This window comes from Mastomys coucha, unplaced genomic scaffold, assembly GCF_008632895.1.
Source record: "Mastomys coucha isolate ucsf_1 unplaced genomic scaffold, UCSF_Mcou_1 pScaffold5, whole genome shotgun sequence".
Classification (NCBI taxonomy): domain Eukaryota; kingdom Metazoa; phylum Chordata; class Mammalia; order Rodentia; family Muridae; genus Mastomys; species Mastomys coucha.
In genome coordinates, this window is record NW_022196911.1 from 28,689,638 (window position 1) to 28,716,731 (window position 27,094).

At 40.9% G+C, this 27,094-nt stretch overlaps 1 protein-coding gene across 9 annotated transcripts in view; it reads right to left on the minus strand.

Annotated features, from left to right (window-relative positions):
* The window catches only part of Ranbp17 (RAN binding protein 17), a 301,497-nt gene that overhangs the window by 24,482 nt on the left and 249,921 nt on the right, over positions 1–27,094 (minus strand). For all 9 annotated transcript variants that reach the window (XM_031354601.1, XM_031354599.1, XM_031354597.1 and 6 more), the window contains one exon: positions 9,150–9,316. In XM_031354601.1, coding sequence (XP_031210461.1) covers positions 9,150–9,316 — 167 coding nt within the window. The remainder of the gene's footprint in view (positions 1–9,149; positions 9,317–27,094) is intronic.

Below are 27,094 nucleotides of genomic sequence, written 5' to 3' on the forward strand. Positions count from 1 at the left end.
TTTAGGTGCTTCTCAGCCATTTGGTGTTCATCAATTGAGAATTCTTTGTTTAGCTCTGTACCCCATTGGGTATTTTCTTTATAGATGCCCACAGACCACTGTAAAGAATCAGGTTGTGCTGAGGCCTGGACAAGTGTCAAGATGTACAAGATCTTTGCGAGGAAAGGAGGCACACCATAAAAATGATTGTTATAGTTACATTAGTATGATGACATCTATATTACAGCTTAAATAGCCACCCAACAAGTATGCCTAACAGCCAAAACCAAAATAGCAGACAGCCTTAAGAGAAAGGTTAGGACAATAGCTAGTCTCCTGAAAGAAAACACGATTTGTTCTAAAGGAGCAGATAATTCTATATTACGGGTAAAATATCATTTTAATAAAAATTACTAGTTCTTACTCTTAAAATTCTATCTATCTATCTATCTATCTATCTATCTATCTATCTATCTATCTATCTATCTATTATCCATCCATCCATCTGCGCACACGCACACACCATCGCACATGCGTGAAGACAAGAGGATAATCTGCAGAAGTCCGTTCTTCCCTTCTAGAGTGTGAATCCCTGGGATCAAAGAAGAGTCATGGTGGTAAGCACCCTTACCCCTGAACCGTCTTACAGGCCCCTACTTTTCTATTTTTAAAAATTAAAACATGAACTTTACCAACTTGTCTTTGGTGGCAATATTCGCAATGTTTTCTGTGTGTGTGTGTGTGTGTGTCTGCATGTGTGTGCAAAAGTCAGAGGTCAACCTTGGTTGTTATTATCGAGGTGTTAAACAGCTTGCTTTTTGAGATAGGGTCTCTCATTGGCTTGAAACCAGCCAAAGAGGCTAGCCTGGCTAGGAAGTAAACCCCAGGGACCTTTCTCTGTCCAGTGCTGTGGTTACAAGCATGAGGCAAAACAAGCACTTTATTGACTGAGCCTTCTCTCCAGCCAGAGTTCTTCACTCGTAAAAGGTTTATTCCCTCTTGGATTTAAACAATTATTTTATTATTTTATTACACAGGTGTTTTGCCTGTATATATTTCTGTTTACCATGTATATGTTCACAGAGGCGAGGAGATCCTCTGGAACTGGAGTTGCAGACTGTTGTGAGCTGCCATGTAGGTGCTAGGACTTAAATTTAGGATCTCTGGAAGTGCAGCTAGTGCTCTTAAACTGTGAGCCATTTCCCCAGCCTCCCTCTTTCTCAGCCTTTTATGGCCTCCTTATGCATTTTAGATGCATAAGTTAGATCTCTCCCCCACCTTCCTCCCTTCTTTCCCTTTCTTCCCCCATAGAACACTCTTGATTTTTGACTCAAGCAAACCTGGTAATAAAAAAGCAAAATAGGATAAGGAAAACCAAAATAACTATATTAAAAAAGAACAAATCAAAAGTGCTTCAAAAATTATGAAAACAAAATCAGATTACAACGCCGTCTAAGGCAGTGCTACTGGCTGAGCCAGGAGGAGCAGTGTGCTCCACACTGGAAGGCTCAGCTCTACACATCCTTATAGTCACAGACTGTACAGAGAGGAAACTGAGAACCACACTCACACACGGCCTGCTGACTGTTCTGATGGTTTGCTTTTAATTAGTAGTCAGTGGCCAATACTAAGAAACACAAATCTCTGCACTGCTTTAGGACAAATTCTAATGTGTCTGGCAAGGCAATGGTTAGCTAGTTTTTTGAGATGTGATGAAGCCACTCCCTTTAGAGAGGATGTGCTTTTAGTTGTGGGTTTCTTTCCAGTCTTCATTAATATTTGCTGCTTGGCTTGATAGGAACCCTAGCTGGTGATGCTTGGTGTAATGGCTAATCTTGGTTGCCAACCTGGCTACATCTGCAATCAACTGAAACCCAAACATGTGGACATACACATGAGGGGGTTTTCTTTTTTCTTTTTAAAGTTCTTGCTTTCTTTATTCTTTTTATTCTGTCTCCTGGCTTTTTGACTGTTTTATAAACTTTTTTTTTTATTTAAAGATTTATTTATTATTATAAATGAGTACACTGTAGCTGTCTTCAGACCACCAGAAGAGGGCGTCAGATTTCATAATGGGTGATTGTGAGCCACTATGTGGTTGCTGGAATTTGAACCCATGACCTTCGGAAGAACAGTCAGTGCTCTTACCCACTGAGCCATCTCACCAGCCCGAGGGAGTTTTCTTGATTGGGTCATTTGAGGTGGGAAGACCTAGATATGAGCCACAATTTCTGGTGGCAGCCTATATAAAAGAACATGGAAGAAGGAAGTTTTTGATTTTGCCTGCTTGCTCCCACTCTCAATGGAATTCTCATCTACCCCGCTATTAAGGCATTCCTTGTTTGGGGTTTCAACATGTATTGCAGATAAGCTGAGACATCCAAGTTTGTAGATTGAAAAACTAATGGATTCTGGGCCTTTCTGTAGGGAAATAGCCATTGTTAGACTACTCAGACCACAACCTCTAAACTCCTAATATGTCTTCTTTCAATATACATAGATTCATTGCATCAGCTCTGTTCCTCTAGTTCAGCGCTTCTCAACCTTCCTAATGCTGTGACCCTTTAATATAGTTCATGTTGTGGTGACCCTTAGCCATAAAATTATTTTTGTTGCTATTTCATAACAGTAATTTTGCTAATTAGTCTTAGGTGGCCCCTGATAAGTCATTTGACACTGCCCACCCCCAAAGTGTTGAGATCTACAGGTTGAGAACTGCTGCTCTAGAGAAACCTGATTAATTAATATACTTGGTAACGGCCAGGAAAGGCAGAGAGGATCAAAGCACCTAGGTGTGTGTAGATTCAGAGCTTAAAAATGGCTAGTGCTACCACTGGTAAAGGGTTGCTTGAGAAAAAGAGGCTTCCCCAGAATGAAGTGAGGAGTGCGTTTGAGATTAAGGATGAGAGGGGGACGAGGGGTGGGGAGGGAGTAGTACAAAGACATTTACTTCTGTGAGCAGCTGCTATCTGCAAGCCTCCTAGAGATACCAGGTGACAGCAAACACCAAAAGCGGGTTGGAGAGATGGCTCAGTGGTTAAGAACACTGACCACCCTTCCAGAGTTCCAGGTTTGATTACCGACACCCACCTGGCAGCTCACAACTTTCTGTAACTCCAGTTCCAGGGGATCTCATACCCTCTTTTGGCCTCCACGACCACCAGGCATGCAAGGGATGCATAGAAACATATGAAGGCAAAAACGCCTATATGCATAAAAATAAAAAAGACTAAGGAAAGAAAAAGAAACTTCAGAAATAACCTCAGAGATATTAGAGAAAGTCATAAAGAGCAACACTCACCACAGGCAGCCCCACTACCAGACTGATTTCTTCAGGAAATATGCTAAGTTTTATACCCTGCTCACCTACCTACAGAATTAGTGAAGGCATTGGGTATACAATAAGGGAGAGGAGGCTCAGTTCAGTCTCAGAGATGAGACTGGGGCCACTGAGCTTTATTTTTTTTTCCCCACCAGCTGGTTGAGAAACTCCCTTGTCCTTGCACCCTGCCTCTTTGGGCTATTGTCCATCTACTTTGTCCCAACTGCAGTACATAGTTGGGTTACAGAGAGATGGCTCGATGGTTAAGAGCACTTGCTGTTCTGTCAGAGAACCTGAGTTCTGTTCCTAGCACCCACTATAGGTCCAGGGAATCCAGTGTACTCTTTTGGCCTCTACAGGCACTATATTCATATGCAAACATACAAACGCACAAACACACAGATGCACACCTAATGCTTTCTAAAAGGATGAACACTCTAAATCATTTTACCTTGCTATGGCCCAGTGGGACTTACAATGTTCAAAACACAGAATGATAGAAGTCCCTACCACCAGCTGAGGGAGCAGATAGCTTTGTGGGTAAATCCATCAACCCTGGGGTTAAAGAGACCTCTGGTAACATCTTCAGAAAGGGGAACCGTGGGTGTGAGAGAGGAAAGAGAGAGTAGTTGTGGGTGCATGATAAAAATGTGTTATAGATATGTACACAAAATGTCATAATGAAAGCCATTGTTAGGGATAACTAATATCTACAAAGAGTAAAAAAATAAAGACACAAAGGAAGGTTGAATGGTGTAGTCCTTCAGTTACAGAATGTAACTATGGGAAATATACTTGACTTTTTCTTTTCTTTTTGTTTTTGAGACAAGGTTTCTCTATATAGTCCTGGCTGTCCTGGAACTCACTCTGTAGACTAGGTTGGCTTTGAACTCAGAAATCTGCCTGCCTCTGCCTCCCAAGTGCTGGGACTAAAGTTGCGTGCCACCACCACCCGGCGTATACTTGACTTTTTCTACCTCAGTTTCTACATCTGTGAAATGCTGATGTTAGCAACCCTCACAGAGATACCTGATGATGATGTCAGAAACTGTACACAAAGAACTGAAGGCAGTGCCTGCACATGGGCTTTGCATGAGTCTTATGTTTTGCTAGTATTGTTTTTTTCCTAGAAAGAATACACAGTATATGCATAGATTTCTATGAAAAGGACTAAGGTAATATTTATGAGAGCAACTGCCACAAAATCTAAGTACCTATTTTTCACTCTTTGCCATGCTATGGATGTTCCTCCAGCCTGTTTCAGCCTACTACCATGTTTTCAGTAATGAAGTTATAAGTCCAGCCAAAATTAGCTGCCTGAGTGAAGGGCGCCTTTTAAGTTTAAGGATCATGAGAAATGCTTTCATTAGTATTAGAAAATATAGCTAATTACTTTTTTTTTTTTTTTTGGTTTTTCGAGACAGGGTTTCTCTGTGTAGCCCTGGCTGTTCTGGTACTCACTGTGTAGACCAGGCTGGCCTCGAACTCGGAAATCTGCCTGCCTCTGCCTCCCAAGTGCTAGGATTAAAGGCGTGCGCCACCACCGCCCGGCTAGCTAATTACTTTTTAAAGAGTTAAATAAGAAACATGAGTATATTCTATTTGTCTCAATGTTTTCTGCCCTTAGACTTTTGCTAAATAAGTCCACAGGCCAAAGCCCCCACAGCAGTTAAGCATGTGTCGGCACTTTCTCCTGCTCAGTATTAAGGAATGCATTCTTAAGTATGAAAGATGTCTTGGATAGTATGTCAAAATGTTGAGCAATATCATTTCAGTCTAAATACGGAGATGAAAAAAGAGCAGATGATTTCCCTTTTGCTGTAATTCACTTTGGGATGCATGTCATGAAGAGCACTATACAAAAGCAATTTTCATTGATTGACTGACTGATTGAGGAAAAGGGTGAATGTTCTTTTCGCTTACGTCCCTACTGAAGTATGATTCTCATGGCTCCTGACAGCTCTTCACAACTTCTAGTTAAATGGAATGCTAGCAAACAAACAAATAAATGAATAAATAAATATATGAAGTAAAAAAAGAAAAGAAGAGAAAGAAAACCATATTTATCTCTCTGCATTTTATTTAGAGCTCTGCATTTTTAGTAGAGCTGAGTTGAGCTGAATCGTGAACTAGTCAAGGCTGGGTAAGAGACACCACACCTAACTGCTCGAACTCTGCTACGCACTGCACTCAGACATGAGACTAAAACTGCAATGTAACTATCAACATGCTAACCAGCACCCAGCCAGTGACAGTGAAGCCATAGGTACTGTTCTTCTCAAGGACAAGGTACTAGTGCTTTTAAGGGCATTCTATGCAAGAGGATTCTGCATCAAGTGCCCTTAAATTTTTAAAGGAATCCATCAATTTTATTCTCACCTAATTTGAGCACAGCTATTTATCTTTTCATATACCTAAATGAATGCTGATCTATTACTTTCCAATGTAAACATTTAGCATGAGTAGTAATGAATAGAAGAAAATTAATATACAAATGTTATCTCTAAATTCCTATGCAGTTCACTCTCACCTCCTGTTAATCAGTGGTGATTAGCAACCTGACCACTGCTACTGCTGATCTCTTCTTAAGTTTTTAGTTTAAACATATTTGGGGAATTCTTCTCCCCTAATTTATGCAATCTGTTTTTTTTTTCTCAGATGGTAAGTTGAAGCAAGCTGACAATTTTTACCTCAAACAGACTAACTTAAATTCAGTGACTCTTCACATGTAATAAAGTTTAATCCTTGTAAAGTTACATCTGTTCACAAAGTGTGGAAGATCTCTAGTCACATGACAGGTCATAATAAACACGCTTCCAGGTGAGAGGCACATAAAATGTTTTTGTCCATTTGTGGCACACAAATGGCCAGGCCCATAAAGGTGTGGGCTTCTCTGTGGAAGCTTGAGGAGATCACCTTTGCAGTTTGGAACTGACACTCTCCATGCAATTATGCTTCTCCAAATATGTCCAGGGTGGGAGGAAAACAGTTCAAACCAGTAAATAATTGCAGTATCATTGCATCAGTTTAGTTTAAAGAGCTGACAAGCCCTTTCTAAACTCCAGGCACAATTAGTCATTAGGGTCTAGTTTTTCAGCACTGTTAAGCAATTTGTAACCCATTCCTTTTAATAGGGTTAGGCATTACTTAATGACACAGATGCCTTGAAAACTGACACTTCAGTTACGAAGCAGCAACCTTGTTCATTACCTTCTGTGATAGGCAAATCATCTATAAAAACAGCATTTAATGGGCAGTCAATGAATAATCAATGGCTCACTTTTCATCTGAGTGTGAAAATGAGAATAATCTAATACAAGTCCCACTGGTGAGAGTCTGAATCTTGGGTCTGCCACTCTTCAGGGCTGATTTATAAGGTCTTGGAAAGCTGATGTAAACAGATGATCAATGGGCTCATCCCTGCTCATAATAACCCCCAACTGGCCCACTCCCTCTTTTCCAGGTCCATCCCTCCAGGCTATTAGCTCTGTCCAGCTAATTCTTCCCACTACTCGTGCCTGCTGCTTTTACTCTGGCCATCCGTTCAGTCCAGCAGTCTCAGAAGTAATTTTATACGCAGCAGAGAGCGGGTGGAATTGATTTTTCACTCAGTGCTCAGTTCCCATCTGAATAATTATCAATTTTACTGCCTCATAAAGGGAAGAGTCAAAATTTCAAATCAATTCAAAAGAGCTTTTGAGCCGACAGAAACTGTGCATAAGAATAGAGGTCAAAGTTGTCAGTGACCTAAGGAGATGATGTCAGATGTTACTATACCCAATAGCTGACATCAGAGGCACTCAGGATGATATAACCCAGTGCTAATGCAAATCATATTTATGCTGACTACCAGAGACCAATCATTAATATTTCAAGTGTTATCTGAAAGCTTACATCCCAAATAAATAGAATGTATTCCACTGCTTAATAAAGATATATCACTACTTAGTCATGTGCTGTAAAGTGAAAGGTTACCAAGTCTTATTAACACACAGAAATTACTTAAACCAACAAATGCGTGGGGCGATCTGAGTAAAGGCACACTGGCTAATCTCATGCACAGTCATCTTACTTGCTTGTAGCCTATTGATTTTTGCTAAAATTTTCAACCAACTTTGAAGTGCCTGGCCACAGCTGAAAGGACAACACTGGATGATGACTGACTTGGTACTCGGTGGCGGACTTGTCCTTTGTCATGGTAGACTGGGCCTGATTTCTAGCGTATCCTTGGGTATTTGTTGTCTTCGGTTCTCTAAGCCAGTGGACTCCTGTCTGTATCTGTACAGTAGTGCCTTCAGTTGGAAGTGTGGGGAGAAGTGCATCCTCACCATGAGAGGATGTGTGTTTTGCACAGGCATCCAGGTAACTGACATGCCATAACTCAGTGGTGTGAGCTATGAGGATGTGAGCTTTGGAACTAAATGGACCTGGGTTCCAATTCCAATTCCATTACTTTCTGGTGAATACCAAGGCACCCAGGGTACTGATCTGTAAATCTGAGGACCATGACAGCCACATTTCTAGGTAGTTCTGGAGTTAAATAAGACTTCTTTCATAGTCCTCTCTTCTGCATGAGTTCTATTATTACTATGTCAAAAGAACTGGTTGATTAATTTCATCTTTATAAATCTTAATTGTTTTTGCACTTTGTACACATTAAATGAAACAGATCATTCAGATCCTTAAGAGCCCCACATCTCTAGTACCATGAAAAGCCAGTCACCACCAGTACAGATCGGAGTAAACTAGAGCTCTCATGTGCTCCCCACGGAGAAGCTAGAAATCACAATGACTAGATCCTCAATGAATTTTAGTCTATTCATTTTTTTTTTTTAGCATTACCAATTAGTTGAATAGTTTCAGGGACAAAGCAAATAGTAATGGGCCTGCAGTAATTAACCTTAGTCTAGTTACTCAAAGTATGAATGAATTACACTCCTGTCATCTGTCCTTGGAAAGTAACTAGTTAGCTGAACTGTCCCCACAAATAAAACTTTCCTAACTTCATTGAAATACAAGCAATGCCAGTACAGTGGGAAGGAAGCCTCTTCCAGGACTTCCCACTCGTGTTTCATCGTGTTTGTGTGCAGGGATCTAGTGTATGGACTAAGATGACGTCGTTCACTAATGACAAGAGACTCAGTTCAAGTATCTACTTCTGCACATCAGACTATTATGGATATACCTGTGACAAAAGAAAGCTGAAAACTGTACCAGACATTTCCTAAATACATCAATCATAGTGACTGTATATTTGCAAAATGGCTTTAATCTTTTTAAAATATTCTTGGCATTTCATTTATTCTGTATGTTGTTTCTCAGATTAGTGGAAGTGAGCTATTTAAAACAATCATAAACTTGGACTTGGCCTGTGTTAGCCAGTTAGAAACCACAGCTGCAGACAAGGAAACTGAAGCACTGTGACATATGACGAATGTGTGGGAACACTGCCTAACATCTGAACACTGGGACTCCCGAACGTCTGTGGAACAACTGCTCCCTACACTGTCAGGACAGGACACCTGCTAGCAAGCTGTCTGCAAGGAGCAGGAGTAGCAGGGCTGTCCCAGCAGCCAGGTCCTTAACGCTCTCTTTATCAGGTGCTGCCCAGGGCCCAGGGAGGAGGCTGCGGTCTTCTGTGCCCCTCTTCTTGGCCTCAAAAGAACCACTCTCTCTGAATTCTGCCGTGAACTTAACAGCATTGGGATTCTAATGGGTGGGTAACCCTGAATTCAGCCTGTGCACTCTCTGCTGTCCAAGAAAACCATCAACAAGAATAATTGCTAAACAGCTTGACAAATGCTTATATAAGTCCAGGGCTTCTGGGAAACACTTTAAGTGAGCTTACCTGCTGCAGAATATCTGGGTTTTGTTGCATAAAATGTAACAGTCTCTGACCAGCCTGCATAGCCTCTCTGCTTCGAAGTGGCTTCTTCCCTTCTTTTGCTATATGCTTGAAGAGATAGGTGACCATGTAGTCTAAACTTGTACAGCAGCTGGAGGAGACCACTGTGTCTGTACAAACAATAAAAAACAATTCATTCCCATTACTCAACTGTTTGCTCATTTGATACATTGTCTCCATTAAAAAGAGTTAGGATTTCAAAGCACTTTGGTGAAACTCTAAATACTTGAGAGAAGAGCTTTGGCTTCTTTCTTACTTTAAGCCTTGTGTCTATTACAGGGCCTTGCATAGAGAAACAGTAGCAAGAAAATGATTCCTGGTCTGAACTGGACAGAAGTCCCCATTTGGGACTTGAACAACCTTTGTTCAACTTGACTGGTTATCAAGCATCTAGTTAGTGAAAAGTACTTCAGGGGAAATAGGTGCAAACTCAAGCCCTGCCATGGCTTTCCACAGAGGTCACTATAGTGTGAAATAATATATGAAGAGTCACATGCTCACATACTGCTGCTACTGGGAGGTTTTTTGTTTTGTTTTGGTGTGTGCACATGCATGTGGAGGCTGCACATACATTAGGAAGCCAAAGGTTAATGTCCAGTATCTTACTCAATCACTTGCTAACTTAATTTTGGGGCAAGGACTTCTCACTGAACCTGAAGCTTACTTATTTGATTAGCAAGCTCCAGGGATCTTCCCATCCCCATCTTCCCAAAGCTGGGATCACAGGACTGTGCTGCCATGCCTGGCTTTTTACAGGGGGGTTGGGATCTGCACTTAGGTACGTGCACACACAATAAGTACTTCATGAAATGTCCTCTCCTCCCAGTCCTAACTGCTGCATTTTGAGGGAACGATCATGTTTTAGTGGTGGTCAAAGTGAGCTGGGTAAAGGACATGGCTTGAGATGGCTTGGAAAGGTTATTTCAGTGATATAGAAAGAGGAAGTTGTTCAGGCAGAGGACAAGAGTTAACAGCGAGGCGGGAGCTGGACAGATTTGGTTTATTGACTGCCTTGCTACATTTTCATCATCTGTAAAACACTTTGTAGAGTTGAATGGGAAAACAAGTTCTTCAGTAACACAAATAGCTGACACATGCTGAGGGCTTACTATATGGAAGTGACAGCGGTGAGCATTTTACACAGATTGTTGTTTTTAATCTTTTATCATGGCCATGTAATAAATAAGTCATCCTCATTTTATAGGTGAGGGTTAGAGATTTAAGTGAACTTTCAAGGATACATCCTTAGAACACAGTAAGATTAAGGTTGGACAGTAAATAAGAAGTTGGACCATGAATCTGTATCGCCAATAACTATATTAAAATGAAGCATTAAGACCGAGCAGTGGTGGTGCATGCCTTTAGTCCCAGCACTTGGGAGGCAGAGGCAGGCGAATTTCTGAGATCGAGGCCAGCCTGGTCTACAGAGTGAGTTTCAGGACAGCCGGAGCTACACAGAGAAACCCTGTCTCGAAAAACTAAAACCAAAACCAAAACCAAACCGAGCATTAAGTAAAAATACACATGAGCATCAATTTTTTTTTTTTTTATAACAATGGGGGTGGTGCTGGCTGTGGTGCAGCACACATAAGGTCCTGGGGATTTGGTCCTTGACATCCACAAAACCAAACCAAGCTAGCCACCAGCCCCAAAGAGGAACTCAGACTGTAGTTCCTACTCCGCTGTCACTCCCAGTATGAAGGAGGGTACATTTTGAAGGTGAGACTTTGGTTTGCAGATGAGATGGGTAGGGAATCAGGATAGAAGGTTAACAATGTGGGTTGGGTTTCTACATGAGATCATCCAAAAATGGATGGAGATACATTTAAATTAACAGAGATGTTATTCAAAGTTTTCTAAGCAAGTAATCATTATGCAACCATTTATAATTTCCTTTATATACTAAAATTATTGACACTTTATGTTCATTTTTTTCTTTGGAGAAAGGGTCTCACATATCCTAAGTTGTATTCTGACTTGCTATGTAGTCAAGGCTGACCTTGAACTGCTGTTCCTCCTAAAACTGCCTTCTCAGTGCTGGTCCTGAGATTAACAGGCCCAAACCACCATGCTATGCTGGTTTTGTGCAGTTCTAGGGACCCAGCCCAGGGCTCCACGCATCCTAGGTAAGTACTCTACAAGTGAGCTACCCCCATGTCCTTACTATATTAACTTCTAACAACTACTGAGAATTAGCTGTCATTTGCATTTAAATAAGGAAAGGCTATGGATGAAGCTCTGTGGTATAGTGTGTGTGTCTACCATACTTAAGGCCCTCCAGTGAGGGGAGGGAGAAGAAGCAGGAGTATTTGGGGGGGGCGTGTTGCTAAAATCCAGAGATTCTCCAGTTTATCACACTTCCATGTTTTAGAGTCTTACTATGGTTAGTGTGATACTACTCATATTTTTTTGGTTATTGAAGACATGTCAACACAATCCCTGGCAAATTTTTGATTACTAAAGAGAAACAAAAAAGGCAAATAGTGTAGCCTCACAAGAGAATCAGACTGAGAGGCCAGGCATGGCAGCACAAGCCCCAAATGCCTATACTTGGGAGGTGGAGGCAGGAGGATCAGCAGTTTGACTGACGTAGGCTATGTGAGATCTTGATTCAAAAAACCAAAACCTAAGTCAAACTAAACAGAGACAAACAAAAAGAAAGAAGGGAAGAAGGAAGCTGAGAAATAGTGTCTTATTCATCTTATGTTTGAGATATGAATGTCTGATAGATCAGAGGTCTGAGAGTGACTTGAAAACTGGGAAGCTAAACTAGACTGAGAGAGTAGTACTCCAGAGAAGGTAGGGCCCGTGTTTAGGAATACTTAGCAAGGAAAAGCACCCCAGCTTGCAAATGATCACATACTTATGGAGCCATGTCCTAGAAATAGAAGGGGAGGTCTGAGGGCTTCTGAGATGCAGACTAGATGTTAGTTGCCCATACAGGATCCTGAGGAAGGAGAGGCCTAACTTAAGTCGTGGTCTGGACAGCAGTTCACTGAGGTAAGACATCTTTTAAGAAAGGAGAAGCCCCCAGCTTCTCAAAGCTATGGGATGATGTATGCATTCACTCTTCACCATACCCCATGGTCTGGGGTACTCTGCAGGAACCCCATGCTCTGCTAACTTTGGGAGGCAGCCCAGGAATCAAACACTCACTCCTTGAGTTGTTTTCCTTGATTTTTTTTTCTCCTTCATTTTTCTACATTTGAAGCTCCGATCATGAAAGTAAAGAGCAATATGCTATCAATCATACATAAAATTTAAAGACTTCACATAATTTGGTGACCACACTGCCATGCAAGTTGCATTAAAAGGGTCCAATCCACTGAGTCAGCTGCAGAAAAGCCAGGTAAACACTTTAGACTCAAAGGTCTGTGCACACAGCTTTGCAATAAAAGCAAGGGGTTCCATTATGGTTGATTTATGGTTGGGGCTTTGGAAAAGATAAAATGTTATTTCTAGGTAGTTTTAAATGTGGGGAATCATAAGGATCACAGGCATTTGGTCAAAACAGGATGAACAGTGCTGAAGATGAGACATTAGCATTGCCCCATCTTTATCTGCAGAGCAAACTCTCGGGCTGGAGTCAGAGTCAAACAGTGACTTCTCAGAGTGGGGAGACACCACAGATGTTTAGATTTGATGCCACTTCTTGGTTTTTAGAATATTTTGAAAAGGATCACTTCTATAAGGTAGACAGACACATTTGGAAATGGTTTGACACCTATTAGGTGCACTGATATCTCTAGCAATTTATTGTTTGGCACTGAGAAAGCCAAGTGTCCTGGCTCTCTTACAAGTGGTCTCTACGAGAATGACATGTACCATTAACAGCCTTCCTGCTTACTAAGGCCCACCACGGAAAGCTGCTCTGAAAAGCTAACTGTGTATGAGAGCTGCACAACAGAGAGTCAGGAAGATGTAATGGGGCTGAGTTAAAATCTGGCTTCAGCTCAAAACTCATCATAGCATAGGGATGAAGGTCTTGGAAAAATGTAGTCCAAAAGGCAATTTCCAAGACAAAAGGACTACTGGGGAGGAGCAGCAGCTTTGGAAGGAGGCAAGCATAAATGTAGGTGGTTGTTTTTGAGCTGTCTGACCTCACATCTACAGGATGAAGCACACACAACCCAAGCTCACACTGCTCTGAAGCTTACCAGGGTTCAGCACGCAGACTTTGACAGTGCTCCCCCAATAGCAGGCAATCTCCCTTTTCATTCCCTAGGCATTTCCCTAGCTTTCAGTCCCTTAAACACAAAGCCTATCTACTAAACTGATCCAGCCATCTTCCCTCTTTAGCATCAACTATTTGTGATGGGAAAAACTGATGTATAATACCACTAAACTTTAACATATTTCTTCAATGTTTCACTGTTAATATTATATTAATACTGAACATCCATTCAAGAATGTTAGAAATGGCAAGATAGCTACCCTGACATTTACATACATTTTACTGATAACTAACAGGTGGTGTGTGCTTGATTGAACGTCTTGTTTGCCCTCATTTTTCCTAGGTAAGTACTTGTGCCACTAAGCCACCCTGTCAGCCAGTGTAGCTGATCCATGGCTAGTGCTTTGTGCTGCCCTTTTCCTCCACATGGACTGTAACCCCACCACAGCTGATCCCAGGGCCTTCTCTCACCATGGCTTCAGGAACTGCACACTTACTCATTCTCTAGCTACTACCTCACTAAAATTATTTAACATTCATGACTTGGCATCATCTTGTGTGAGTGTTTCTTTACTTACTGTTTATCACTCACCACTAAAATACAAGCTTTCATGTCTTATTTCCCTCAGCACTGCCAAGGTCTAGAATACTACTTAGTATACAGCATTTGTATAAATGATAATTATTGAAACCAATGAGTTGGAAATCATTAAGAGCAGCCTTTTGTAGGTCGTAGGCTTGCTCTGTACTTGTAAAAGAATGAAGGTAGTACAAAAGAGGTGCTCAAAATGTTAGCTGAAAGCCAACTGTGACAGCACACGCCTTTAATCCCAGTATTCAGGAGCAGAGACGGGGATCTTTGTGATGGTCTACACAATCCAGACCAGCCATTGCTACATAGTGAGACTCTATTTCAAAACAAACAAACAAACAAACAAATGGACAAACAAAATGTAGCTTGAAACTATCAACATTAACACGTGTTAACTAACTAAAGTTAAAAACTATGTTCAGAATATTAGGCAAACAACTAATATATTACTGATTCAACTTCCTGATTATATCCCATTACTTTACACCTATGTAGGGACCAAACACAACCAGTAATTCTTTTTTGCTTGTGTATCATGCCAAGAGCAGGTGGCTACTTTCAACATACAATCAGACATGGAAGGCACAGGTTCTAATTCACCTTTCATTTATCTAAGTGACAATGTAAGAGGTTAAAGGCAAAATCATAAATACAAGAAGAACTTTTTCTACCAGGCTCCCAGCTGTCAAAGTTGTATTATCAGGTAGATCTAGCAGGAAGGTATGATAAACAGGTGGAGAGAATGTCTTGTGCATTGTATGGATGTATTACCTGTCAATGAAAAAAACCCATGGCCTATAGGAAAGGTTAGAATAGAGGTGGGACATCTGGTAGACAGAAAGAATTCTGGGATAGAGGCAGTCATGGGAGATTTGTCCAGGAAGATGTGATGAGATGGACACATGGCACCTGAGCACAGGTAACCAGCCATGTGGCAGAGTGTAGGTTAAAATAAATGGGGATATTTTAAGTCATGATCTGATTAGAGAAGAGCCTAGCTGTATGGCCAAGGTATCTATAAATACATTTTGAGTTTGAGTCTTATTTCTTGGAGCATGGGGCTTGGAGGAAGAACCAGGCTTAACTTTTACAAAGAGAAATGGGAAAGACTCTTAGAGACAACTTTCTGAGCCATACTATACTCATCTATACACTGAAAATAGTACCTAGCTCTTTCAGTAAGTACTTAGCAAGTGCTTAATGTACCATGCCTGGGAATAAAGAAATGGTTGAGAATGACTGCTCTTTTATTGGCCAAAAGGGTCCAGCAGACACCTTTCCCCAAATATTCTTGAGCATTCCTAATGCAATTGGTTAGATTCTACAGCTTGGTGGTAAGGCCATTGCTGAAGATACCACATACTTATGGTATAGAACTAAGACATCTAGGTAGGGTTTAACTGAAAGTTTTATCTCTACTGGCTAGCATTCAGTGTTGGAAGGTTTTGTGCATGCTACCACAGAAAAAAAATCCTCAATGTTATCTAGCTACGAACCCTGTGAGCAACAACAATGACCTGCTTACAAGATAGGCCCACTGGTGTAATAGTGGTGTGGATGTTATGAGAACATCCAACCACATTTAAAAACTGGACTTAAGGGACGCTTAATGGGATGAAATCCATCATTGTTAATGAGGAAGAACCTGAGATGGCTATGGGCCTAATGAGAAAATAATATTAGTTTGAGAAATGGACACAGCAATAAAATGACACCCAACGACATATTTCTATACCCACAGATCAGTGTCTCACTCAACCCTGATCAGAAAAGTGTATTCTCTTGTAGACAGTAAATAACACATGGGCCCACAACTGGACAATGTACAGGGAAGAAGAGACTTTGGAGTTCTCAGTCCTAAGTGGAATGTCATTAGCACACAATTCCCAGATATTGTACACTCAGAGATCTAAGCAGAACCAGGGTGGTAGATGATTTCTGGGCTAGTGTTTTCTAGACACAACACAACAGATATGCATATGAACTCACAGATACTGTACAAGATCTGCACAAGCTTAAGAAAGACAAAAATCCCAGCACGGAGAAGGAGGAATAAGCACAAAGTACCATAGACAACCGAGAAGCTATTCACAACCAGTAGCTGCTGGGAGAGAGAAAATCACTGTTCTTCAATGGGTTAATACTAATAGCAACTACAGTCCAGGGCAGGCCCCATGCTCAGGAGTAGCTGGTCAACATAAATCATCTTTCTTAAGAAATTTGTTCTGTGTGTATTTTGTTTTATTTTTTAATAGAAGAGAAAGAACATGAATTTGGGTGGATAGGGAAAAGCAGGAGGATCTGAAAAAGAGTTGGGGAGGTATTAAAATATGATCAAAATATTCTGTATGAGATTCTCAAAGAATAATAAAGAATAAAAACCAAAACACTACTCCTGTCCCTCAGATGGCTATGATCCTGAAGGGAATGAGGGCACATAGTGTTCCTAGATTATCCTGCCCACTTCTGGTATACATTTGTTCTTAAGAGTGAAAGAGCACTGGATGCTCTTCCAGATGTACTGAGTTCAATTCTCAGCAACCACATGGTGGCTCATAACCATCTGGGATGGGATCCCATGCCCTCTTATGGTGAACTGAGCAAACACAAGAACCACTCAGACCGAATCAGGCACACTGTCCCTTGGTCCTTAGTAGCAATGTGACTGTGCTCAGCACCCTTCATATGCTAATTTGTCAACATCTTGCTGAAATGCAGATCCCGGGCCTGATGAATATCACACTTTGAGAATAACAGAGCTGCTTGCAACTGGTTCAAAATCCTTAGTATTACGATGATGTAAGATAACAGAATGTCAAGCTAAACTGTAATAATGAAAGACAAGACTTCTGCTTCTTCACGCGTAGGATTAACTGCTATGAGGATTTCCCCTCCTGCCATAAACAACCAGAAACAGGACAAAATATATGAAACAACAGTTTTCAATTACTGCACAACATGAAGTATAGGACTATTAAACCTGAAGAGAGGGGAATGAATGAGGTAATCCTTACAATTGCACGCCCAAAGCAGTCTGGACTACAGGACAGGAAAGGCAAGCTAAATAAAGCCAAGACTGAAATGTGGAAGACTAAGGCAGCTACAATTGTGTGCAAGGTACCAGAGTGTGGGCCTCACAGAGGGATCCAGTTACAGAGATCTGTAAGGAGTCTCTATTGCTTGCCATGCACACAGAGAAGAAACTCACCAAAGCTGAAAAGACGAAGGCTGACCGACTCCTAGTTAACCCACAGGGCCAGAACAGTTCCTGAGAGGCGTGTAACATGTGCGCACTGCACTGTCCTCTGTGGGCTACCTCTTACTATACGGCTCACCTACTCTAAAATAAATGCTAGTACCCCAGCTCAAACAAATGAAATTAATCACAAAGTAACTCAACTAAAAGAACAGAATCCAAAATCCTAATCAAACACTACACACAATAAAATCCACAATATCTGATATCTAATAAAATCAAGACATATATAAGAATATAAAATCCATAAAAGAAAAATAAATAGAAAAATATGTAAGAAATTTCTTCAGTAGACAAAGACCTAAAATGACTTTCATATAAAACTTATAAACAGTATCAAAGTTAAAGGAAACCATGAGCTTGATGAGAAAATACCAGATAAAAAAAGCCAAAGGTTACAGTGATGGCTCAGCTTCTAGAACCAGCTATTGAGGAGGCTGAGTCCCAACACTAAGTAAGAGCTCATGGTCAGCGCAGGCAACAAAGTGATACCCTGTCTTACACACACACACACACACACACACACACACATACACACACACACACACACACACGAGTTTTAGAGAATAAAACTATAATATCTGAGTAAAAAGGCACAATACTGGGGCTGGGCAAAAAAAAGTCCAACATTGATAGCAGATTAAAAATTGTAGAAAGACATCTATGAACTTGACATACAGCCATAAAAATTAAAGAACTTCCCCCGAAAATGTACAGTTGAGCTGTAGGCCACTAAGAAGCTTACAGAGTGTGTGACTGGAGCTTAGGGATAATATGGAAACACAGACTGTGGCTGTCCAGTAGTGTATAGTGGGAAGAGTGTGATGGTTGGTGCATGGCTTTAATTCCAGTGCTAGAGAGGCAGAAGCAGGCAGATCTATGTGAGTTTGAGGCCAGCCTGGTCTACATAAGGGTTCAAGGACAGTCAGAGCTACAGTGAAACTCTCAAAAATCAAAACAAACAAACAAACAAACAAATGAATGTAAACTTTGATAAGATTATTTGAAGATGCTCATTTTAAATATATAGAGCACCAATAAAAATAAAGGCAGCTCAGCGGGGCGGTGGTGGCCCACACCTTTAATCCCAGCATTTGGGAGGCAGAGGCAGGCAGATTTCTGAGTTCGAGGCCAGCCTGGTCTACAGAGTGAGTTCCAGGACAGCCAGGGCTATACAGAGAAACCCTGTCTCGGAAAAAAACAAAAAACAAAACAAAAACAACAAAAAATAAAGGCAGCTCATAAACCCATGAAGATAGAAGATGGAATTATTTAAAATAGTTAATTAGAGCTGAGCAAAGTTGTCATATGCCTGCAATCCCAGCTACTCAGATGCAAGGGGAGGAACACTGTAAGTTCAAGGCCAGTGTACACAAAGCTGGAGTTATCACAGAGAAAGGAGCCTCTCTTGAGGAAATGCCTCCATGAGATCCAGCTGTAAGGCATTTTCTCAATTAGTGACCAAGGGTGGGAAGGCTCATTATGGGTGATACCATCCCTGGGCTGGTAGTCTTAGGTTCTATAAGACAGCTGAGTAAGCAAGGGGAAGCAATCCAGTAAGTAGCACCCCTCCATGGCCTCTGCATCAGCTCCTGCCTTCAGGTTCCTGCCCTGTGTGAGTTCCTGTTCTTTCTTTGGTGATGAACAGAGATGTGGAAGTGTAAGCTGAATATACTTCCCCCTTTTCTCCCTAACTTGCTTCTTGGTCATGATGTTTTGTGCAGGAATATAAACCCTGATTAAGGCAAACTGGTACTGGGAGTGGGATATTCCTGTGACAACCTGACCCTGTTTTGGGGAGGACGGTGGAAGGACTTTGGAATTTTGAGCTAGAAGAGCCATTGATGGGGATGTTAAGAGCTCTGTGGGGTATTCTGTAGGAGCTTGGAAGAGAACAGGATAAATGATGGAGGCCTGGCTTGTGAAATTTCAGAGGGAAGATTAACGACTCTTATCAGGGTCGTTGCTGTTTTGATTGTGAAGATTGTATGGTTTTGGTTAGTGGGGGCTGAAGAATCAGCTGTGATTAACAGATACCAGAACTACTAAAGGGAAACCTTTGCATTACTGGGCAATTGATGCTGCTTAACTGGAGCTAAGAAATTGGCAGTGATTAAGAAGAGACCAGCATTACTGAGGTGACATCTTCTGGGAAGTGTTTTCTGAGAGCACAAAGAAGCTGTGTTCCAGAGGCAGCCACAGTTGTACCTCGTGCTGGCAGCCAGACTTGGTAATGTATAAGAGTCACCCAGGTGGTACTGGTTTTGAAACATAAAGGGTTAGCAGCTGATGCTTGGCACTGTGAGAGGCCAGAAGAGGGCATTGGTGAAGGTGCAGCCTCAGTGGCAGCTGAAGGCCCAGGATTGAAGGGGTCATGCAGAGAAGTTGAGGCTTACCACCATGAAAAGAGCCTATGAGAGGCTATTTGTGAAAGTACAGTCCAGTTGCAGAAAAAGTCAGCAGTTTTTTGGAGATGCCAGTACCCTGAGATGACTACCAAAAACAGCAACAGCAGTGGAGTACAGACAGCTGGAGCCTAGAAGACAAGGTGTGTGCTACAAGGGGCAGGGCTGGAGACGTGACCCAAGCCCTTGGAGGAGCCCAGAAGATTTTGAGTGGATCCCAGATATTGGACGGTTAGAGTTTGATTTTGCTTTTGATTGTGACTGTGCTCTGATATTTTTCCCCATTTGAAGTAAGAAATATTTTAGTGGAGCCTGCAGTTAAGAGACTTTGAATTGTAAAAAGACTTTGATTTTCAAAAGAGATTAGGTATTTTAAAGGGACTGAACTTTTAATATGTAGAATTTGTAAAGACTGTGGGACTCTTAAAGTTATTTAGATCTTGGGGATGAATAAGTAAGGGTTGAGGCTTAATAGTGATGTGTTTGTGAGTCAACTTGACAAGGGGTCAGTTGTACTGGCTGGTTTTGTGTGCTCAATTAGTGATCAAGTGGGGAGGGCCCATTGTGGGTGGTGCCATCCCCGGGCTGGTTACCAGTCCTGGGTTCTATAAGCAAGCAAGCTGAGCAAGCCAGGGCAAACAAGCCAGTAAGGACCATCCCTCCATGGCCTCTGCATCAGCTCCTGCTTCCTGCCCTGTGTGAGTTCCTCTCCTGACTTCCTTTGGTGATGAACAGAGATGTGGAAGTGTAAGCTGAATAAACCCTTTCCTCCTCAATTTGCTTCTTGGTCATGATGTTTTGTGCAAGGCTAGAAACCCTGACTAAGACAGTCAGAAAGGACTATACAGTGCACAGTTGTCTGAGAAAGAACCAATCAAACAACAGACCAACCAAAAAACCCATTCTACTGACTTAAACTCAATAAATTAAAACAAGTAAAGGCTTTACTCTAAACAAAGAGATGGAAGAGAAAGGAAGGTAAGAACAAAGATCAGGTGGGAAAGCACGCATGAACTTTGCAGATTCAGACCCTAACACATGGGTAGTTAAACACCCAAAACTTTATTTAAATGCAGAAAAAGTCAGCTCTAATAAACATGTCTAATCCCAGATATGTGCTGCAGAATGTCCATGTCCTCATCCCCAGAAACTGTGAACATATTAGGTTTCACAGTGGGGAATTAGGTAGGTACTGCTATCGAAGTGTGACCCAGCAGAAACTCAAGTGTTCTTAGAACTGGAAGAGCGAGTCCCCACACAGAAGGAATTTTCTTTGTAGAATTCTGAGAGATTACAATGCTACTGCCTTTGTAGTAAATATTTCAAAGTTGGAGACAATGGGCCTCACTGACATCCCAACTTTAACTCAGACCAAACATAGAAAGTATAAAACTGTATTTATGCTTTAAGTTATCAAGTTTCTGATACCTTAGAAATAAGGTATGCATGTGCTCTATAAATAATCAATAGTAAATGTAAAGGCACTTTTATAACTAATAAAAGGATGCTGGGTAGTGAGATGGCTCTGTGAGTAAAGATGCTCACAGCCAAGCTTGATGACTAAGTTTGACTTCTCATAGTGAAGGACAAGAACTGATCCTTGCAAGTTGTCCTCTGATCTCCATATGAACACTTTGGCACATGCACCTTACCCCTAAATAAATACATGTAATAAGGAAAAAAGGTATTATCAGACAGAACTTTCAGAAAAAAGAATATTACCACAGATTGTGAGGGACATTTTGTGATAATTTAAAGGTAAATTCATCAAAAGAATACCATAATTTCAAATATCTATGCACCTGATAGGAGCTTTGAAATATTTAATACAAAACCTGATAGAACCAGAGACAGAGAGCTAGGATACAGCTATAATTAGTTAGACTTCAGAATTTTTCTCTTGCCAACTCATAGAACAAGCAGATAAGAGAAACTATACAAATAACTAGTAAGAATATAGATTATCAGAAAGTCATTAATCCACCGGGAGTGGTGGTGTACACCTTTAATCATGCCCTTTAATCTCAGGCAGAGGTAAGCAGATTTGAGTTTGAGGCCAGCCTGGTCTACAGAGTGAGTTCCAGGACAGCCAGGGCTATACAGAGAAACCCTGTCTTGAAAAACAAAAACCAAAAACAACCGGCTGACCAACCAACCAATCATTGAGTATATTCTATGACATAATGAAATAAAACTACACTCAATAGTGGAACAAAGAGTATCTTCAAATAATTGAAAACTAAACAATATTCTTCACAGGAATCACCTAATAATCAAGTGAAGATTAGTAGGACAATAAAGAGGTTTTTCAGGTTGTCCTGTCAAACAGCCTTCTAGGTACTTAGGTTTACATCCATCCATTTGAATTCTTCTTAACTTTGGTTACAGAAGCTTCTTTTTGCCAGGGGAAGTGGTTAATGCAGAGGTTCAAAACTGATCAAAGTGCTGAGAATGAATGACTAAGGGTGCTCGATCCTAAACAGGACATCTGTATTCAGTCCTCAATCCCCAAGACCCAGGGGCCATCTCAGAAGAGTGGGCAGGGCGAATTAAGGATATGAAGGAGTGCTGAAAAAGGCTGTCTGCTGGGTAGGACATGCCCACTGGACTCATGAACTCACAGCAGCTATGGCTACCTGCAATAGGCTAGTCAAAACTCAAGCATAGCCTGGAGTGAGACTCAAGAAATTCACCCAAGTCAATGATCTACTAGCAGTTGACAGTTCCTGGGGAAGACAATTATTTAGGGGGTGTGTTTATACTGGTATGTTTCCAAGCTCTAGTATATATATCCCCCAGACCCCCATGAGCATATAGACAAGCAGCACTGACTGGGCTCAGAGGGCGACTTAGTTAAGGTTTCAGAGCTGTGAAGAGACACCATGACCAAGGCAACTCTTATAAAGAAAAACATTTAATTGGGGCTGGTTTACAGTTTCAGAGGTTCAGGCCTTTGCTATCATGGTGCAAACCATGGTGGTGTGCAGGCAGACATGGTACTGGAAAAGGAGCTGAGAGTTCTGTATCTTGATCTGCAGGCAGCAGAAGGTTACTGTGTTCTACCTTGGGTGGAGCCTGACATAGGAGACCTCAAAGCCTGCCTCTATAGTGATATACTTCCTCCAAAAAAGCCACACCTCCTAATAGTGGCACTCCTTATGAGCCAAGCATTCAAACACACGGGAGCCATATCTATTCAAATCACCACATTCCACTGGCCTCTACAGACGTGTAGCCATACATATATCACAGTCTCAACAATATTTAAAAGTCCAAAGTTCAAAGTCTATTCTAAGATTCATGCAATCTTTTAATTACAATAATCTATAACAAAAACAACAACAAAACAAACAGATCACCAACTTCTCACATAAATGGCACAGGGGATACATTACCATTCCAAAATGTAGGTAAAGAAGCATGGTGAGAAAATCCTGGACCAAAGCAAGACTGCAAACCAGCTGGGCAAACTCCAGACTGCATCTCCATGTCTGGTGATAAAGTGCTCTTCAGAGCTCTAACTCCTTTCAGCTTTGTTGATTGTCACACACTTTTTCCTCTCAGGCTGGTTCCACTCTCATCTACAGTTTTCCGTGGCAAGTATCCCATGACATCTCTAACCTCTCGGGATCTTCAAGGCAATCAGGCTTCAACTTTACAGCTTCACACAGTGGCCTCTCTGGGCCTCCACTTAGAAACACCCAGCCATACATCTGTCCTCAGCAACTTTCCTTAGTTGAGGATGGAGATTCCATAAACCCTTTCTTCTCTATCCTTGACTCTAAAGCCAATTATGTGGCTGAAGCTTCCAAGTTCTGCTGCTTGCTGGGTCTGAAAAATGGTCCCCTTGTTCAACTGTATCTTTACCAGTTTTATGCTTCGATGGTTTTCTATATTGCCTAAGCATGGCTGTCATGGAACTTGCTTATAGACCAGGCTGGCCTTGAACTCAGAGATCTGTATGCCTCTGTTTCCTGAGACCTGTGATTAAAGGCCTGTAATACCACACCTAGACATAAGCTTTTCTTTTTTTTTTTTTTAATATTTTTATTTATTTATTTTATGTATATGAGTAAATTCTATAGCTGTACAGATAGTTGTGAGCCTTCATGTGGTTGTTGGGAATTGAATTTAGGACCTCTGCTCACTCTAGTCAACCCTGCTCGCTCAAGTCGGGCCCCACTTGCTCTAGCCCAAAGATTTATTTATTATAATAAATAAGTACACTCTTGCTGTCTCCAGACACACCAGGAGAGGGTATCAGATCTCACTACAGGTGGTTGTGAGTCACCATGTGGTTGCTGGGATTTGAACTCAGGACGTTCAGAAGAACAGTTGGTGCTCTTACCCACTGAGCCATCTTGCCAGCCCAAGCTTTTCTTTAATTCCTTTTCACAGGGTAGACGCTTTGCTGAGTGGAATTTTGCCTTGAAGTTACCACTACCTTAAATCCATCTAATATCCTCAAACACAAGATTTAGCTCCATTCTACTTCTTTGATGCCCCTATAATCTCTGAACCATCCTACATTTTATATTTTTCCTTTCTAGGCTTGCTCTGTTTCATCAAAATCCTCTTTATAAAAGAGAACCACAGGACATAGCCTATGCTAGGCTGTTTTGAGATTTCCCTTACCAATGTAATTAATCTACCTTAGCCTCAGGTAGACTCTTCAGAAAAGGGAAAAAAGCAACCACATTCTTCATCAAAATATTGTGAAAATGATCTCTAGGCAACATAGTAAAATTCTTCTCCTCTGAAACCTCTTGAGCTGTTCTAATCCACAGTCCCAAAGTCCATATTCCTCCAAACTAAAGCATGGCCAGGCCTTCTGTAGCAATACCCAGTTCCTGGTACCAACTTCTGTCTTAGTTTTGGTTTTATTGCTGTGGAGAGACATCATGACCACACAACTCTTTTTTTTTAAAAGATGTATTTATTGTTATGCATAAGTACACTGTAGCTGTCTTTAGAAAGATCAGAAGAGGGCGTCAGATCTCATTATGGATGGTTGTGAGCCACCATGTGGTTTCTGGGATTTGAACTCAAGACCTTTGGAAGAGTAGCCAGTGCTCTTAACCACTGAGCCATCTCTCCAGCCCCCACACAACTCTTATAAGGACATTTAATTGGGGCTGGCTTACAGTTTCAGAGGTCCAGTCCATTATCATTATAGCAGTGTGCAGACATACATGTTGCTGGAAAGATGCCTGAGATAGCTACATCTTGATCTGCAGGCAGCAGCAGGACAGTGTGTTCCATACTGGGTGTAGCTTGAGCACAGGAGAACTCAAAAGCCCGCCCACATTGACATGATTCCTCCAACAAGGCTACATCTAATAGAGTCTATGGGGGCCATACCTATTCAAACTACCACAGTGAGTTACTGAAAAGAGTAAGAAAAAGGACGTGTTGGCTGGGGTCTGAGCAAATTTGTGGGGTCAAGTAGGGGGGAGATATAGAAATTAGTATATATGTATATATACATACATGTCATGAAATCCTCAAAGAATAAATAAAATATTTTAATTGAGTAATAGTAAAATCAGAATATGCTTACTCTGTGAGATATGCTCATAATAATAATGCTGATTTAGTATAAGAATATTTTATAAAAGGTCTAAAGTCAATGAGCAATATATTTATCAACAAACCAGACTAGATAAGAGAAAGTAAACTAAACTATAGAAGGAAGAGATTGTACTTAGTAAAGTAAAAATCAGAAAACAGAAAAATCACCAACATGAAAACTTTGTAGTAAAGCTGGTAACTCCATCTGGAATGATGAGGAGAGAAAACTGCTCAATGAGCAGTATCAGGATACCACTGTAGATACCACAGACACTCCGAGAGCTGCCAGACATCACAGACAGACCGACAAGTAGATTATTATAGACAGATGATTCAGACGCACTGGATAGCAGGTGACTACTATGAACAATCTCATGACAATAATGTAAAAGGAAATTTAGGTAAAATGGACAAATTCTTAAAGACATGAACAGCCAAATACTCTGATGATATAATAAATAATCGGAAAAGCCACTGAAGAAATTTTGTTTGTAGTCAGAAATTTCCTAAAGAAAAATCTAAGTCTGATGGTTGAACTGGAGAATGCTAGTAAACACTAAAGAACTCCTGAACAATTCTATGCAAACCTTTTGAGATGGCAGAGGAGGACACATTTTTGAGTTCATATTATGAAGGCACAAGACTAACACTAACACATGTCAGGGTTATAAAAACAGAACAAGTTGGGTGATGTTGGCTCACACCTTTAATCCTAGCACTTGAGATGCAGAGGCAGGTGAACTTTTATGAGTTCGAGCCCTGCTTTGAGGCCACAGGGTGAGTTCTACAATAGCCAAGGCTACACAGAGGAATCCTGTCTTGAAAAACCAACCAACAAACCAACCAATCAACCAAACAACTAAAAAATCCAAAACAACAGCAAAAACAACAAACTCCCCCAAAAGAAAATAGATCAGTATATAAGAACTGTAGGAGACTATATTAGTATAGAAGAATACACCAATATATGAAACAAATAAGGATGTAAAATTTTGTATCAAAATCCTAGCACCCAGAGTAAGGAATTCATGGTCAGTTTAACCTCTGAATATGATCACTGATATTAATATATTAGCATACACCCCCCTTCCCATGTATGTTCTTACTAGTATTTTGCCACTTAGGTTTCTATACTGTCATAAAATTCCATGACCAGAAGCAACCTGAGGAGGAAACAATTTATGTTATCTTACACCTCTCTGCTTCTTGGTCACTATGAGGTTGGAAACTTTGTTCTGTCAAATGCTTCCTGCCATTTAGGCCCAAAGTGAGGAGAACATGAAACCACAAACTGAAAATCTCTGAAATTATGAACCAAAATATTACCATACCTTTCTGTATGTTGACTTCTCTCAAGCATTTTGTTATAGCAATAATTTACTAACAATATATGAATAAAGAATAAGCATAGAAATATCCTCCAATTATTCACCAGCATTATGGAAATTAGAACCACAAAGAAATTCCATTTCCTATACACAATGATGGCTCACCATGAAAAGAATCACTCAAATGTAAGGGTGAGGAACAGCTGTAACCTTTCTACACTACTGTAGCAAAACACTATGGTCATATTGGAAAATGGCATCTCAGCATTGCAAAACACAACCAAACAAAACAGCACACAACCCGGATATCCTATTCCAGGTATCTGTTCAAGGGAAATACAAAGAATTGTCAAATAAAAACAAGTGCATGAATGTTCCTAGTGGCTATACTCAATATAGTCAAGTAAATGAAATCAATCCTATCAGCCATTAGATGATCTGTGGATAAAGGTGTGGTAATCCATATGATGCAATCATACTCAGCAAAACGGAGGCATAAGTGAACTGACTTAAAAACAACACAGATGATTCTCAAAGGCATTACATTAAATCAAAGAAACAA